Here is a 17,580-nt window from a genome sequence, read left to right on the forward strand (position 1 = left end):
TGAGAATGAGAAGGGGAGCTAGGGGGAAGAGAGACTTAGAAGAAAGAAATGAGAGAAGCTGGTAAGGGGGAGAAAGATAGGGGGGGAAGGGGTAGAGAGATCGGGGGGGAAGGGGTAGAGAGATCGGGGGGGAAGGGGGAGAGAGATCGGGGGGGAAGGGGGAGAGAGATCGGGGGGGAAGGGGGAGAGAGATCGGGGGGGAAGGGGGAGAGAGATCGGGGGGGAAGGGGGAGAGAGATCGGGGGGGAAGGGGGAGAGAGATGGGGGGGAAGGGGGAGAGAGATGGGGGGGAAGGGGGAGAGAGATATGGAGGGGGAGAGAGATATGGGGGGGGAGGAGAGATGCGTGGAAGGGGGAGAGAGATGCAGGGAAGGGGGAGAGAGATGGGGGGAGGGGGGAGAGAGATGGGGGGGAGGGGGAGATATGGGGGGGAGGGGGGAGAGAGATGGGGGGGGAGGGGGAGAGATGGGGGGGATGGGGGGGGAGGGGGAGAGATGCTGCTCACCACAGTCTAGATTGAAGTTTCTTTCCACTTGATCATGCCTATATTCTCATATGGTTTATGTGTTGTGGGGTGCCAGGGACCTCACGATATGATATTAGCACAATACTTAGATGCCAGTACCATCTGTAATGCGATTCTCATGATTCGGAATGTAGTGCGATTAGATTCTGAGATGTTAATGTTGGAAACATATTGTTCACAGTCTGCTGCAGAGAGACAAGAGGGAATGAGAAAATGAGTTTTCATTACTGATGGAAATACATAGGCTGAGAACATGTTGGCTCGTAAAGATGGAGAACAAACTATATGATGTAAATTACTACAGCCGACTAGCGCTAGCTTATGCTTATAGTGTAGATTTAATATAGATATAGTGTAGATATAATATAGATATAGTGTAGATGTAGTGTAGACAGTGTATATATAATGTAGATATACTATAGATATAGTATAGATATAGTGTAGATATAATGTAGATATAGTATAGATATGTCAATATAGTGTAGATATAGTGTCGATATAATGTAGATATAGTGTAGATGTAATATAGATTTAGTGTAGATGTAATATAGATTGTAGATATTATGTCCAGAATAATATGGTGCCAATGAACTGTATACATTTACTTTCATCACTTTAATGTGTGAATATATTTGAACTTTCTCTTCTCTCTTCTTAGTGTAGATATAATATAGATATAGTGTAGATATAATATAGATATAGTGTAGATATAATATAGATATAGTGTAGATATAATGTAGATATAGTGTAGATATAATATAGATATAATATAGATATAGTGTAGATATAATATAGATATAGTGTAGATATAATGTAGATATAGTGTAGATATAATGTAGATATAGTGTAGATATAATGTAGATATAGTGTAGATATAATATAGATATAGTGTAGATATAATATAGATATAGTGTAGATATAATATAGATATAGTGTAGATATAATATAGATATAGTGTAGATATAATATAGATATAGTGTAGATATAATATAGATATAGTGTAGATATAATATAGATATAGTGTAGATATAATGTAGATATAGTGTAGATATAATGTAGATATAATATAGATATAGTGTAGATATAATATAGATATAGTGTAGATATAATGTAGATATAGTGTAGATATAATGTAGATATAGTGTAGATATAATATAGATATAGTGTAGATATAATGTAGATATAGTGTAGATATAATATAGATATAGTGTAGATATAGTGTAGATATAATGTAGATATAGTGTAGATATAATATAGATATAGTGTAGATATAATATAGATATAGTGTAGATTGAGTGTAGATATAATGTAGATATAGTATAGATATGTCAATATAGTGTAGATATAGTGTCGATATAGTGTAGATATAATATAGATATAGTGTAGATATAATATAGATATAGTGTAGATATAATGTAGATATAGTGTAGATATAATATAGATATAGTGTAGATATAATATAGATATAGTGTAGATATAATATAGATATAGTGTAGATATAATGTAGATATAATGTAGATATAGTGTAGATATAATGTAGATATAGTGTAGATATAATATAGATATAGTGTAGAGATAATATAGATATAGTGTAGATATAATGTAGATGTAATGTAGATATAGTGTAGATATAATATAGATATAGTGTAGATATAATATAGATATAGTGTAGATATAATATAGATATAGTGTAGATATAATGTAGATATAGTGTAGATATAATATAGATATAGTGTAGATATAATATAGATATAGTGTAGATATAGTGTAGATATAATGTAGATATAGTGTAGATATAATGTAGATATAGTGTAGATATAATATAGATATAGTGTAGATATAATATAGATATAGTGTAGATATAATATAGATATAGTGTAGATATAATATAGATATAGTGTAGAGATAATGTAGATATAGTGTAGATATAGTGTAGATATAGTGTAGATATAGTGTAGATAGTGTAGATATAATATAGATATAGTGTAGATTGAGTGTAGATATAATGTAGATATAGTATAGATATGTCAATATAGTGTAGATATAGTGTCGATATAGTGTAGATATAATATAGATATAGTGTAGATATAATATAGATATAGTGTAGATATAATGTAGATATAGTGTAGATATAATATAGATATAGTGTAGATATAATATAGATATAGTGTAGATATAATATAGATATAGTGTAGATATAGTGTAGATATAATGTAGATATAGTGTAGATATAATGTAGATATAGTGTAGATATAATATAGATATAGTGTAGATATAATGTAGATATAGTGTAGATATAATATAGATATAGTATAGATATAGTGTAGAGATAATATAGATATAGTGTAGATATAGTGTAGATATAGTGTAGATATAGTGTAGATATAATATAGATATAGTGTAGATTGAGTGTAGATATAATGTAGATATAGTATAGATATGTCAATATAGTGTAGATAGTGTCGATATAGTGTAGATATAATATAGATATAGTGTAGATGTAATATAGATTTAGTGTAGATGTAATATAGATTGTAGATATTATGTCCAGAATAATATGGTGCCAATGAACTGTATACATTTACTTTCATCACTTTAATGTGTGAATATATTTTAACTTTCTCTTCTCTCTTCTTAGTGTATATATAATATAGATATAGTGTAGATATAATATAGATATAGTGTAGATATAATATAGATATAGTGTAGATATAATATAGATATAGTGTAGATATAATATAGATATAGTGTAGATATAATATAGATATAGTGTAGATATAATATAGATATAGTGTAGATATAATATAGATATAGTGTAGATATAATATAGATATAGTGTAGATATAATATAGATTTAGTGTAGATATAATATAGATATAGTGTAGATATAATATAGATATAGTGTAGATATAATATAGATATAGTGTAGATATAATATAGATTTAGTGTAGATATAATATAGATATAGTGTAGATATAATATAGATATAGTGTAGATATAATATAGATATAGTGTAGATATAATATAGATATAGTGTAGATATAATATAGATATAGTGTAGAGATAATATAGATATAGTGTAGATATAGTGTAGATATAGTGTAGATATAGTGTAGATATAATATAGATATAGTGTAGATTGAGTGTAGATATAATGTAGATATAGTATAGATATGTCAATATAGTGTAGATATAGTGTCGATATAGTGTAGATATAATATAGATATAGTGTAGATGTAATATAGATTTAGTGTAGATGTAATATAGATTGTAGATATTATGTCCAGAATAATATGGTGCCAATGAACTGTATACATTTACTTTCATCACTTTAATGTGTGAATATATTTGAACTTTCTCTTCTCTCTTCTTAGTGTATATATAATATAGATATAGTGTAGATATAATATAGATATAGTGTAGATATAATATAGATATAGTGTAGATATAATATAGATATAGTGTAGATATAATATAGATATAGTGTAGATATAATATAGATATAGTGTAGATATAATATAGATATAGTGTAGATATAATATAGATATAGTGTAGATATAATATAGATTTAGTGTAGATATAATATAGATATAGTGTAGATATAATATAGATATAGTGTAGATATAATATAGATATAGTGTAGATATAATATAGATTTAGTGTAGATATAATATAGATATAGTGTAGATATAATATAGATATAGTGTAGATATAATATAGATATAGTGTAGATATAATATAGATATAGTGTAGATATAATATAGATATAGTGTAGAGATAATATAGATATAGTGTAGATATAGTGTAGATATAGTGTAGATATAGTGTAGATATAATATAGATATAGTGTAGATTGAGTGTAGATATAATGTAGATATAGTATAGATATGTCAATATAGTGTAGATATAGTGTCGATATAGTGTAGATATAATATAGATATAGTGTAGATGTAATATAGATTTAGTGTAGATGTAATATAGATTGTAGATATTATGTCCAGAATAATATGGTGCCAATGAACTGTATACATTTACTTTCATCACTTTAATGTGTGAATATATTTGAACTTTCTCTTCTCTCTTCTTAGTGTAGATATAATATAGATATAGTGTAGATATAATATAGATATAGTGTAGATATAATATAGATATAGTGTAGATATAATATAGATATAGTGTAGATATAATATAGATATAGTGTAGATATAATATAGATATAGTGTAGATATAATATAGATATAGTGTAGAGATAATATAGATATAGTGTAGATATAGTGTAGATATAGTGTAGATATAGTGTAGATATAATATAGATATAGTGTAGATTGAGTGTAGATATAATGTAGATATAGTATAGATATGTCAATATAGTGTAGATATAGTGTCGATATAGTGTAGATATAATATAGATATAGTGTAGATGTAATATAGATTTAGTGTAGATGTAATATAGATTGTAGATATTATGTCCAGAATAATATGGTGCCAATGAACTGTATACATTTACTTTCATCACTTTAATGTGTGAATATATTTTAACTTTCTCTTCTAATATGGATGCAGTGGGCTGAATGCAGTGGGCTGAATGCAGTGGGCTGAATGCAGTGGGCTGAATGCAGTGGGCTGAATGCAGTGGGCTGAATGCAGTGGGCTGAATGCAGTGGGCTGGATGCAGTGGGCTGGATGCAGTGGGCTGGATGCAGTGGGCTGGATGCAGTGGGCTGAATGCAGTGGGCTGGATGCAGTGGGCTGGATGCAGTGGGCTGGATGCAGTGGGCTGGATGCAGTGGGCTGGATGCAGTGGGCTGGATGCAGTGGGCTGAATGCAGTGGGCTGGATGCAGTGGGCTGGATGCAGTGGGCTGGATGCAGTGGGCTGGATGCAGTGGGCCGATATTTACAACATTTGTTGTAAACTCACTGTGTGAGTTAGCCACTGAGAGAGACGGGACCCAACCACTGAGAGAGACGGGACCCAACCACTGAGAGAGACGGGACCCAGCCACGGAGGGTGACGGGACCCAGCCACGGAGGGAGACGGGACCCAGCCACGGAGGGAGACGGGGGCCCAGCCACGGAGGGAGACGGGGGCCCAGCCACGGAGGGAGACGGGGGCCCAGCCACGGAGGGAGACGGGGGCCCAGCCACGGAGGGAGACGGGGGGCCCAGCCACGGAGGGAGACGGGGGGCCCAGCCACGGAGGGAGACGGGGGGCCCAGCCACGGAGGGAGACGGGGGGCCCAGCCACGGAGGGAGACGGGGGGCCCAGCCACGGAGGGAGACGGGGGGGCCCAGCCACGGAGGGAGACGGGGGGGCCCAGCCACGGAGGGAGACGGGGGGGCCCAGCCACGGAGGGAGACGGGGGGGCCCAGCCACGGAGGGAGACGGGGGGGCCCAGCCACGGAGGGAGACGGGGGGGCCCAGCCACGGAGGGAGACGGGGGGGCCCAGCCACGGAGGGAGACGGGGGGGCCCAGCCACGGAGGGAGACGGGGGGGCCCCAGCCACGGAGGGAGACGGGGGGGCCCCAGCCACGGAGGGAGACGGGGGGGCCCCAGCCACGGAGGGAGACGGGGGGGCCCCAGCCACGGAGGGAGACGGGGGGGCCCCAGCCACGGAGGGAGACGGGGGGGCCCCAGCCACGGAGGGAGACGGGGGGGCCCCAGCCACGGAGGGAGACGGGGGGGCCCAGCCACGGAGGGAGACGGGGGGGCCCAGCCACGGAGGATGGTGGTCTGTCTCTCCAGTCTACCCTCAGGGGGAGGGTCTTTGATTTTGGCAGACACAGCCTTAGGGCGTCGCCCAGTGGGGCTCAGGGGGATGAGTCTGCTCAGGGGGGTGAGAGGGGACGAGGGGTAGTGTGTGTCACTGGTCTCCCTCATTGTTGCTCGGTGGCAGAAGTATTAAAGTGGTAGTGCAGCTCACAGGAAGCTGGCCCTCACGCGCTCTCTCTCACAACAACACTGCCACTTCCTGTTGCACAGGGCTGAGAGGCAGGTTCAGAAAGAAAGAGGGAAGAGAGAACGAATGAGAAAGAGAGAAAGTATTGTGGAGGAACATTACATATTTCCCTGTCTGTCTTTTTTCCTTCTACTGACCTCGTCATTCTGTCTCTCTGCTCTTACTAGTGTCGTCTGTCAGCCGTAGCCCAGAAAGTTCTCCAGGAGCCAGACTGAGACCATGTTAGTGGAAATTGATCGACAGATAACATAATCAATTTACTGAGTTAGTTAGTTAGTTAAAAGCTCTGACGTTTGTCCCCTCCTTTCTCTCCTCCTCGCTCCTTCTATTCTCTCTGTCTCTCGTTTGTTTGTTCTTCTTCTCTAGTTCCACTCTCGTTTCCTTTTGTACTGCGTCCTCCAATGGGCTTCTCCATAGTGTGTACTTGCGTCCTGTTCATGTGTGCACAACGTTTACGTAACCACGGAAGAGAGAGCAATAAAAAATGGTGGTCTGGCGTGGGAGCAGCAAAACGGTCTTATGACTCCACCGACAATGTTCAGATTTGTTAAAAATCTGTTTGATTTGGAACCCAATAAGAGCCTCCGTTTTATTTGACAGGAAAAGACTTAGTTTATGAAGACGTGATTCTATAAACTGTCTGACTCGGGGGGTTTTATGCAACACAATATGATTGGATAGATTTTTCATTTTCTGTGACCAAAATAATTCCACTTTTTACAAGCCATGCAGCTATATGCCCCAGTAGGGGGAGATTTGGCCTAAAGCTGGGCATCGTGGGCCTCGGCAGCACAACACACATGCAGATGTATGTCCCCAGTAGGGGGGGGGGGGGATTTGGCCTAAAGCTGGGCATCGTGGGCCTCGGCAGCACAACACACATGCAGATGTATGCCCCAGTAGGGGGGATATTTGGCCTAAAGCTGGGCATCGTGGGCCCAGGCAGCACAACACACATGCAGATGTAATGTCCCAGTAGGGGGGGGGGTATTTGGCCTAAAGCTGGGTATCGTGGGCCCAGGCAGCACAACACACATGCAGATGTAATGTCTCAGTAGGGGGGGGTATTTGGCCTAAAGCCGGGCATCGTGGGCCTCGGCAGCACAACACACATGCAGATGTAATGTCTAAAGCGTTTCTCTAACGGCCCTGCATTACATGACTGCAGCAATGAGAGCTGATGTGCAAAGAGTCATTAAATTGGAGCTGAACTGAGCCACTCCAATACATGTCAGGATTCTGTGTTGGATCTGTAGGCACTCTGTCCCTTATATAGTGCACTACTGTTAAACACAACCTGGTCAATAGTAGTGCAATACTGTTAATCAACCTGGTCAATAGTAGTGCACTACTGTTAATGAACCTGGTCAATAGTAGTGCACTACTGTTAATGAACCTGGTCAATAGTAGTGCACTGTAAAGGGAATAGGATGTTATTGAGGATGTAGACTATATGTGGTTAGACAGGGTGATGGTAAGGTACCAGGAGTCTCCAGCCCAGTGGAGAGCACCCTTGGAAGGCTGTGAAGACCGCTTCCACAGAGCTCCATGACAACTCATCAGAGGGTAACTCCCTGGTCCCACACTGCTGCTGTACAACTCTACCTCACCCCTGTCTTACCCGGGGCTTATGGACTGGACTACCGCCTGGCCCACTCACACACACACACACACACACACACACACACACACACACACACCGTTTCTAGCACACTGTGTTTTCTCATGCGTAGTGCAATGTGGCGTGGGTGGATGTGTGAGAGAGTGTGTGCATGCATGAAAATGTATACATAAATGTGTGTGTGTGGAAGAGTACATACCTTGTGTGTTGTGATGTTGGCTGTCTCAGCCCCTGGCTCCTCTGCAGAACAGAATCAGTGTAGTGTTCTGATGAAAATGTAATCCACTTGAGACCAGAATAGATATAATGGTATTACTGTATGCCTGAGAGAGCAGAGCACTGCATGGTTCTCCTCTTCAGCAAGAAGACCTGAGATAAACACATACTGTAGTCTTCAAGTACAGAGACATAGCAACACCTGGTAAAAACATTATCCTCTCTCTCCCTGTCCCTCTCGCTCTCTCTCTCTTTCTCCCTAGCTCTCTCTCTCTCTCTCTCTCACTTTCTTTCTCTCTCTTTTTCTCTCTTTCTCACTAGCTCTCTCTCTCTCTCACTTTCTTTCTTTCTCTCTTCCTCCCTAGCTTTCTCTCTTCCTCCCTAGCTTTCTCTCTCACTTTCTTTCTCACTTTCTTTCGCTTTCGCTCTTTCTCTTTCACTCTCTCTCTCCCTAGCTCTCTCTCTCCCTAGCTCTCTCTCTCCCTAGCTCTCTCTCTCCCTAGCTCTCTCTCTCCCTAGCTCTCTCTCTCCCTAGCTCTCTCTCTCCCTAGCTCTCTCTCTCCCTAGCTCTCTCTCTCCCTAGCTCTCTCAATTCAATTCAAGGGCTTTATTGGCATGGGAAACATGTGTTAACATTGCCAAAGCAAGTGATGTAGATAATATATAAAGGGAATATATAAAGTGAAATAAACAATAAAAATTAACAGTAAACATCACACATACAGAAGTTTCAAAACAATAAAGACATTACAAATGTCATATTATATATACACAGTGTTTAACAATGTACAAATGGTAAAGGACACAAGATAAAATAAATAAGCATAAATATGGGTTGTATTTACAATGGTGTTTGTTCTTCACTGGTTGCCCTTTTCTTGTGGCAACAGGTCACAAATCTTGCTGCTGTGATGGCACACTGGTATTTCACTTTCTCGCTCTCTCGCTCCCTCTCGCTCTTTCTCTCTTTCTCGCCCTCTCTCTTTCTCTCCTTCTCACTTTCTCTCTCTTTCTCTCTCTCTTTCTCTCTCTCGCTCTTTCTCTAGCTCTCTGACCTCACCTTTTTAATGCTTTCAGGCCTATTCCTTCAGTTGTCATAACCATGTATCAGTATTCTGTCAGCCAGGCCACGTGGTTAGGTGAGGTTCACCACAGCCAGCAGGTCTGTCAGTGTCAGAGAGGCTGGTGGGGTAAAAGAGCTAGCTGTCACAGGTCTTTTGTAATCACCATGTGTCTCTGCGTCTCTCTCTGCGTCTCAGAGAGTACAGAGATTTGTATAGTTTCTAATCTTGGTAAAGGCACCATGGCTTTAGTTTTTGTAGTTTTCATCAATTTACATCTTAATAGAACCTATTTATGCTCATGTTGATTGAATATTAGGGATCAACACACTATCCCCATGTGTTTCAATGCAACCCGGACTTAATGGGAGCAGACTGGACTTAATGGGAGCAGACTGGACTTAATGGGAGCAGACTGGACTTAATGGGAGCAGACTGGACTTAATGGGAGCAGACTGGACTTAATGGGAGCAGACTGGACTTAATGGGAGCAGACTGGACTTAATGGGAGCAGACTGGACTTAATGGGAGCAGACTGGACTTAATGGGAGCAGACTGGACTTAATGGGAGCAGACTGGACTTAATGGGAGCAGACTGGACTTAATGGGAGCAGACTGGACTTAATGGGAGCAGACTGGACTTAATAGGAGCAGACTGGACTTAATGGGAGCAGACTGGACTTAATGGGAGCAGACTGGACTTAATGGGAGCAGACTGGACTTAATGGGAGCAGACTGGACTTAATGGGAGCAGACTGGACTTAATGGGAGCAGACTGGACTTAATGGGAGCAGACTGGACTTAATGGGAGCAGACTGGACTTAATGGGAGCAGACTGGACTTAATGGGAGCAGACTGGACTTAATGGGAGCAAGCTCCAACGCCCAGGCCCCCACCGCTCCAACGCCCAGGCCCCCACCGCTCCAACGCCCAGGCCCCCACCGCTCCAACGCCCAGGCCCCCACCGCTCCAACGCCCAGGCCTACTACAACACCAGAAGACCATGACAGTAGTCACAGTAGCTGTTGAGTTTGTAGGCCACGGTTAGGGTAGCGTGTTTTTTTATGAAGAGGGGAAAAAGAGAGAGAGGATGAAGTTTCCCACTATGTCTCGAAACCCGGCTACAGTGAAGTAGCATCCTCTCTGTTCCCAACATCCTCTCTGTTCCCAGGTCGCTACCTCAAGTGCGGCCTCAGCAGCAGTGCATGTCATGGAAAACTGGTCGCTAATTATTAGAAAATTAGCTTCAATGTCTTTTTATTAACGTCACTAGTGATTACATCTTGTGAAGCTTCCATCAACACTCTTATACATATTTCCTAATTAGGGCGTGTAGCGTCTGTACGAGTGTGTAGCGTCTGTACGGGTGTGTAGCGTCTGTACGGGTGTGTAGCGTCTGTACGGGTGTGTAGCGTCTGTACGAGTGTGTAGCGTCTGTACGGGCGTGTAGCGTCTGTACGAGTGTGTAGCGTCTGTACGAGTGTGTAGCGTCTGTACGGGCGTGTAGCGTCTGTACGGGCGTGTAGCGTCTGTACGGGTGTGTAGCGTCTGTACGAGTGTGTAGCGTCTGTACGAGTGTGTAGCGTCTGTACGAGTGTGTAGCGTCTGTACGGGTGTGTAGCGTCTGTACGAGTGTGTAGCGTCTGTACGGGTGTGTAGCGTCTGTACGAGTGTGTAGCGTCTGTACGGGTGTGTAGCGTCTGTACGAGTGTGTAGCGTCTGTACGAGTGTGTAGCGTCTGTACGGGTGTGTAGCGTCTGTACGGGTGTGTAGCGTCTGTACGAGCGTGTAGCGTCTGTGTACGGGCGTGTAGCGTCTGTGTACGGGCGTGTAGCGTCTGTGTACGGGCGTGTAGCGTCTGTGTACGGGCGTGTAGCGTCTGTGTACGGGCGTGTAGCGTCTGTGTACGAGCGTGTAGCGTCTGTGTACGAGCGTGTAGCGTCTGTGTACGAGTGTGTAGCATTGACCGAATATGATTTTTCAACGCCGATACCGATTATTGGAGGACCAAACAAAGCCGGTACCGATTAATCTGACGTTTTTTACATTTTAAAAAAAATTATAAAAAATTATTATTTGTAATAATGACAATTACAACAATACTCAATTATATTTTAACTTAATATAATACATCAATAAAAATCAATTTAGCCTCAAATAAATAATGAAACATGTTCAATTTGGTTTAAATAATGCAAAAACAAAGTGTTGGAGAAGAACGTAAAAGTGCAATATGTGCCATGTAAGAAAGCTAACGTTTCAGTTCCTTGCTCTGAACATGAGAACATATGAAAGTTGGTAGTTCCTTTTAACATGAGACTTCAATATTCCAAGGTAAGAGGTTTTAGGTTGTACTTAATATAGTATTTATAGGACTATTTCTCTCGATACCATTTGTATTTCATATACCTTTGACTATTGGATGTTCTTATAGGTACTTTAGTATTGCCAGTGTAACAGTATAGCTTCTGTCCCTCTCCTCGCCCCTACCTGGGCTTGAACCAGGAACACATCGACAACAGCCACCCTCAAAGCATCGTTACCCATGAAGAGCAAGGGGAACAATTACTCCAAGTCTCTGAGCGAGTGAGGTTTGAAACGCTATTAGTGTGCACCCCGCTAAATAGCTAGCCATTTCACATCGATTACACCAGCCTAATCTCGGGAGTTGATAGGCTTGAAGCGGACCAACAGTCTATTTTCACAAATGCGCACCGCATTCGCGTAACAGGCAGTCTCCTCGTGGAGTGCAATGAGAGGCAGGTGGTTCGAGCGTTGGACTAGTTAACCGTAAGGTTGCAAGATCGAATCCCCGAGCTGACAAGGTAAAAATCTGTCGTTCTGCCCCTGAACAAGGCAGTTAACCCACTGTTCCTAGGCTGTCATTGAAAATAAGAATGTGTTCTTAACTGACTTGCCTAGTTAAATAAAGTTGTAAAATAAAAATTGAAAATAATCTGCCAACTCGGTGTCCAAAAATACCTATTTCCGATTGTTAGGAAAACTTGAAATGGATTAATCGGTCGACCTCTAGTGTCTATGTACGAGTGTGTCGTTTATATCCCTTCAGCTAATGTGCTGAAGCAGTGTCTCATTACTCTGTCCCTGAGGACTCGGTGGCCTGCTAGAGTGGAGCTGAACGACACACTGTCACTGTAATTAATGTTGTGGGAGAGGGCCTCAGAGCGGAGCTGGGGAGAGGGCCTCAGAGCGGAGCTGGGGAGAGGGCCTCAGAGCGGAGCTGGGGAGAGGGCCTCAGAGCGGAGCTGGGGAGAGGGCCTCAGAGCGGAGCTGGGGAGAGGGCCTCGGAGCGCAGCTGGAAGCGAGCTGGGGAGAGGGCCTCGGAGCGCAGCTGGAAGCGAGCTGGGGAGAGGGCCTCGGAGCGCAGCTGGAAGCGAGCTGGGGAGAGGGCCTCGGAGCGCAGCTGGAAGCGAGCTGGGGAGAGGGCCTCGGAGCGCAGCTGGAAGCGAGCTGGGGAGAGGGCCTCGGAGCGGAGCTGGAAGCGAGCTGGGGAGAGGGCAGAGTTGAATTAAGGGCCTCAGCTTGGAGATCAAGGGTGCTGTTGTGAGAGTTTGGTTGTTCCCAATGAAGCCAGAGAGAGAGTTGTGTGAGAAGTTCCATAGGAAGTACTGATGGGCGAGGAACCATCGTGGAGCTGCACGAGGGGGACTAGGGCATTCCTAAACTGTTAGCTACTGTATAGCGTGTAGGTGGGCTGGTCTCTGCAGGGCTGTTAGAGGGGCTGGAGAAGGGGGTGTGTGGAGCGTAGTCAAATAGGATCTCTTCATGATCCCTAACCTTGTGCGTGGGCAACGGTACACTCTCTGGGAACCATTCCTGTGACACTGAAACATGACTGGCTTGTACCACGTCCCTCTAATGTAGGGCAAATGTTTCTCTTCACCATCAATCATTCATCCTATCCTACACTAAAGCCCCTCTATACGGATGTGTTCCTAATGGCTCCCTATTCCCTTTATAGGACTCTGGTCAAAAGTAGTGCACTATAAATGGTTCCCTATTCCCTTCATAGGACTCTGGTCAAAGGTGGTACACTATAAATGGTTCCCTATTCCCTTTATAGGACTCTGGTCAAAAGTAGTGCACTATAAATGGTTCCCTATTCCCTTCATAGGACTCTGGTCAAAGGTGGTACACTATAAATGGTTCCCTATTCCCTTTATAGGACTCTGGTCAAAAGTAGTGCACTATAAATGGTTCCCTATTCCCTTCATAGGACTCTGGTCAAAAGTAGGGCACTATAAATGGTTCCCTATTCCCTTTATAGGACTCTGGTCAAAAGTAGTGCACTATAAATGGTTCCCTATTCCCTTCATAGGGCTCTGGTCAAAGGTGGTACACTATAAATGGTTCCCTATTCCCTTTATAGGACTCTGGTCAAAAGTAGGGCACTATAAAGGAAATAGGGTGTTGTTGGGTATTCCTTCTCTACAACATGTCTTTCTTTAGGAGACAGAAAAACACAGAATGAATAACATTTTCTCTCTTGTTGTTTTTTCTCCCTGCAGAGATTACGAAGATTATCGACCAAATACAGGACAGAGAAGATCTACCCCACCAACGTCGGGGAGCAGGAAGGGAATGTGAAGAAGAACCGCTATAAAGACATACTGCCCTGTATGTAATGCTGTGTGTAGTGTGTAGTGTACTGTGTGTAGTGTGCTGTGTGCTGTGTGTGTAGTGTACTGTGCTGTGTGTCTAGTGTGCTGTGTGTGTCCTCTCTAATGGTTCTTACAGTCAGGGGGATAGATGGATATTACTGGACAGGATCACATTAATGCTACAGGCCAGAGGAGCTCTGAGTGGACTGGACAAATAAACTCTGACCACAGCCTCTCACAACACACACATCCTCTTGGCCCTTCTTCCCCACAACATAGCATCCAAGCCCCCCCCCCCCCCCCCCCCCCCCCCCCCCCCCTCTTCTCTACCTGAACAACATGGAGGACACTAACCTCTTCTCTACCTGAACAACATGGAGGACACTAACCTCTTCTCTACCTGAACAACATGGAGGACACTAACCTCTTCTCTACCTGAACAACATGGAGGACACTAACCTCTTCTCTACCTGAACAACATGGAGGACATCTTACAGGACACTAACCTCTTCTCTACCTGAACAACATGGAAGACACTAACCTCTTCTCTACCTGAACAACATGGAGGACACTAACCTCTTCTCTACCTGAACAACATGGAGGACACTAACCTCTTCTCTACCTGAACAACATGGAGGACATCTTACAGGACACTAACCTCTTCTCTACCTGAACAACATGGAAGACATCTTACAGGACACTAACCTCTTCTCTACCTGAACAACATGGAGGACACTAACCTCTTCTCTACCTGAACAACATGGAGGACACTAACCTCTTCTCTACCTGAACAACATGGAGGACGCTAACCTCTTCTCTTCCTGAACAACATGGAGGACGCTAACCTCTTCTCTACCTGAACAACATGGAGGACGCTAACCTCTTCTCTACCTGAACAACATGGAGGACACTAACCTCTTCTCTACCTGAACAACATGGAGGACACTAACCTCTTCTCTACCTGAACAACATGGAGGACGCTAACCTCTTCTCTACCTGAACAACATGGAGGACGCTAACCTCTTCTCTACCTGAACAACATGGAGGACACTAACCTCTTCTCTACCTGAACAACATGGAGGACACTAACCTCTTCTCTTCCTGAACAACATGGAGGACGCTAACCTCTTCTCTACCTGAACAACATGGAGGACGCTAACCTCTTCTCTACCTGAACAACATGGAGGACACTAACCTCTTCTCTACCTGAACAACATGGAGGACACTAACCTCTTCTCTACCTGAACAACATGGAGGACACTAACCTCTTCTCTACCTGAACAACATGGAGGACACTAACCTCTTCTCTACCTGAACAACATGGAGGACATCTTACAGGACACTAACCTCTTCTCTACCTGAACAACATGGAAGACACTAACCTCTTCTCTACCTGAACAACATGGAGGACACTAACCTCTTCTCTACCTGAACAACATGGAGGACACTAACCTCTTCTCTACCTGAACAACATGGAGGACATCTTACAGGACACTAACCTCTTCTCTACCTGAACAACATGGAAGACATCTTACAGGACACTAACCTCTTCTCTACCTGAACAACATGGAGGACACTAACCTCTTCTCTACCTGAACAACATGGAGGACACTAACCTCTTCTCTACCTGAACAACATGGAGGACGCTAACCTCTTCTCTTCCTGAACAACATGGAGGACGCTAACCTCTTCTCTACCTGAACAACATGGAGGACGCTAACCTCTTCTCTACCTGAACAACATGGAGGACACTAACCTCTTCTCTACCTGAACAACATGGAGGACACTAACCTCTTCTCTACCTGAACAACATGGAGGACGCTAACCTCTTCTCTACCTGAACAACATGGAGGACGCTAACCTCTTCTCTACCTGAACAACATGGAGGACACTAACCTCTTCTCTACCTGAACAACATGGAGGACACTAACCTCTTCTCTTCCTGAACAACATGGAGGACGCTAACCTCTTCTCTACCTGAACAACATGGAGGACGCTAACCTCTTCTCTACCTGAACAACATGGAGGACGCTAACCTCTTCTCTACCTGAACAACATGGAGGACACTAACCTCTTCTCTACCTGAACAACATGGAGGACACTAACCTCTTCTCTACCTGAACAACATGGAGGACACTAACCTCTTCTCTACCTGAACAACATGGAGGACGCTAACCTCTTCTCTACCTGAACAACATGGAGGACGCTAACCTCTTCTCTACCTGAACAACATGGAGGACGCTAACCTCTTCTCTACCTGAACAACATGGAGGACACTAACCTCTTCTCTACCTGAACAACATGGAGGACACTAACCTCTTCTCTACCTGAACAACATGGAGGACACTAACCTCTTCTCTACCTGAACAACATGGAGGACACTAACCTCTTCTCTACCTGAACAACATGGAGGACACTAACCTCTTCTCTACCTGAACAACATGGAGGACACTAACCTCTTCTCTACCTGAACAACATGGAGGACACTAACCTCTTCTCTACCTGAACAACATGGAGGACACAACTCTTCTCTACCTGAACAACATGGAGGACACTAACCTCTTCTCTACCTGAACAACATGGAGGACACTAACCTCTTCTCTACCTGAACATGGCATCACGAGGACATCTTACAGGACACTAACCTCTGTCATCTGAAGCCCCTCTGCCTCTTAATTCAGAACATCATGACTACAATCGATGGACGGATGGATGGAGGCTACGGATGGATGGATGGAGGCTACGGATGGATGGAGTCTACGGATGGGGGCTACGGATGGATGGATGGATGGGGGCTACGGATGGATGGAGACTGGAGGCTACGGAGGGACGGATAGATGAATGAGACTACAGATGGATGGATGGATGAGACTACAGATGGATGGATGGATGAGACTACAGATGGATGGATGGAGGCTACAGATGGATGGATGGAGAAAACGGATGGATGGAGGCTACGGATGGATGGAGTCTACGGACGGGGGCTACGGGTGGATGGATGGGGGCTACGGATGGATGGATGGGGGCTACGGATGGATGGAGACTGGAGGCTACGGAGGGACGGATAGATGAATGAGACTACAGATGGATGGACGAGACTACAGATGGATGGATGGATGGAGGCTACAGATGGATCAGTCAAATATAGTGTTTATATAATCTTGTTGTTCAGTGCTGAAAACATTTGCCATGATTTATTTGTTCTATTTACCAGCCACATCCTTTGTCTTTATTCCCTCTAATCTGTTGCTCTCTTTTTCTCCTGCTCCTTTCCTCTCCTTTCCTCTCCCTCACTCTCCCTCCCTCTCCTTTCCTCTCCCCCTCCCCCTTCCCCTCTCCCTCCCCCTTCCCCTCTCCCTCCCCCTTCCCCTCTCCTTTCCTCTCTCCCTCCCCCTTCCCCTCTCCCTTCCCCTCTCCCTTCCTCTCTCTCTCTATTCAATTTAAGGGGCTTTATTGGCATGGGAAACTCTCTCTCTCGTGCTCTTTTCCTCTCCTATCACTCTCTTCCTCTGTCTCTCTCTAACTTGTATCCTCATCTCTCCCACAGTTGACCACACGAGGGTAAAGCTGACTT

The 17,580-nt window shown here is 43.4% G+C and overlaps 1 protein-coding gene and 1 long non-coding RNA gene across 5 annotated transcripts in view; one reads left to right on the top strand and one right to left on the bottom strand.

Moving 5' to 3' along the window:
- The window catches only part of LOC110515111, a 183,354-nt gene that overhangs the window by 25,422 nt on the left and 140,352 nt on the right, over positions 1–17,580 (top strand). For all 4 annotated transcript variants that reach the window (XM_036945281.1, XM_036945283.1, XM_036945284.1 and 1 more), the window contains exons 2-3: positions 13,914–14,022; positions 17,554–17,580. The exon at positions 17,554–17,580 is cut by the window's right edge and continues 50 nt beyond it. In XM_036945281.1, the coding sequence (XP_036801176.1) occupies positions 13,914–14,022; positions 17,554–17,580 (136 nt within the window). The remainder of the gene's footprint in view (positions 1–13,913; positions 14,023–17,553) is intronic.
- LOC118938847 lies at positions 15,124–15,635 on the bottom strand. The gene is made up of 3 exons (XR_005036217.1): positions 15,553–15,635; positions 15,354–15,458; positions 15,124–15,166 (listed from the first exon to the last, which is right to left on the bottom strand). It is a non-coding gene; the product is annotated as an uncharacterized LOC118938847 (long non-coding RNA).

The sequence above is a fragment of the Oncorhynchus mykiss genome, chromosome 15 (assembly GCF_013265735.2).
Source record: "Oncorhynchus mykiss isolate Arlee chromosome 15, USDA_OmykA_1.1, whole genome shotgun sequence".
NCBI classification, from domain to species: domain Eukaryota; kingdom Metazoa; phylum Chordata; class Actinopteri; order Salmoniformes; family Salmonidae; genus Oncorhynchus; species Oncorhynchus mykiss.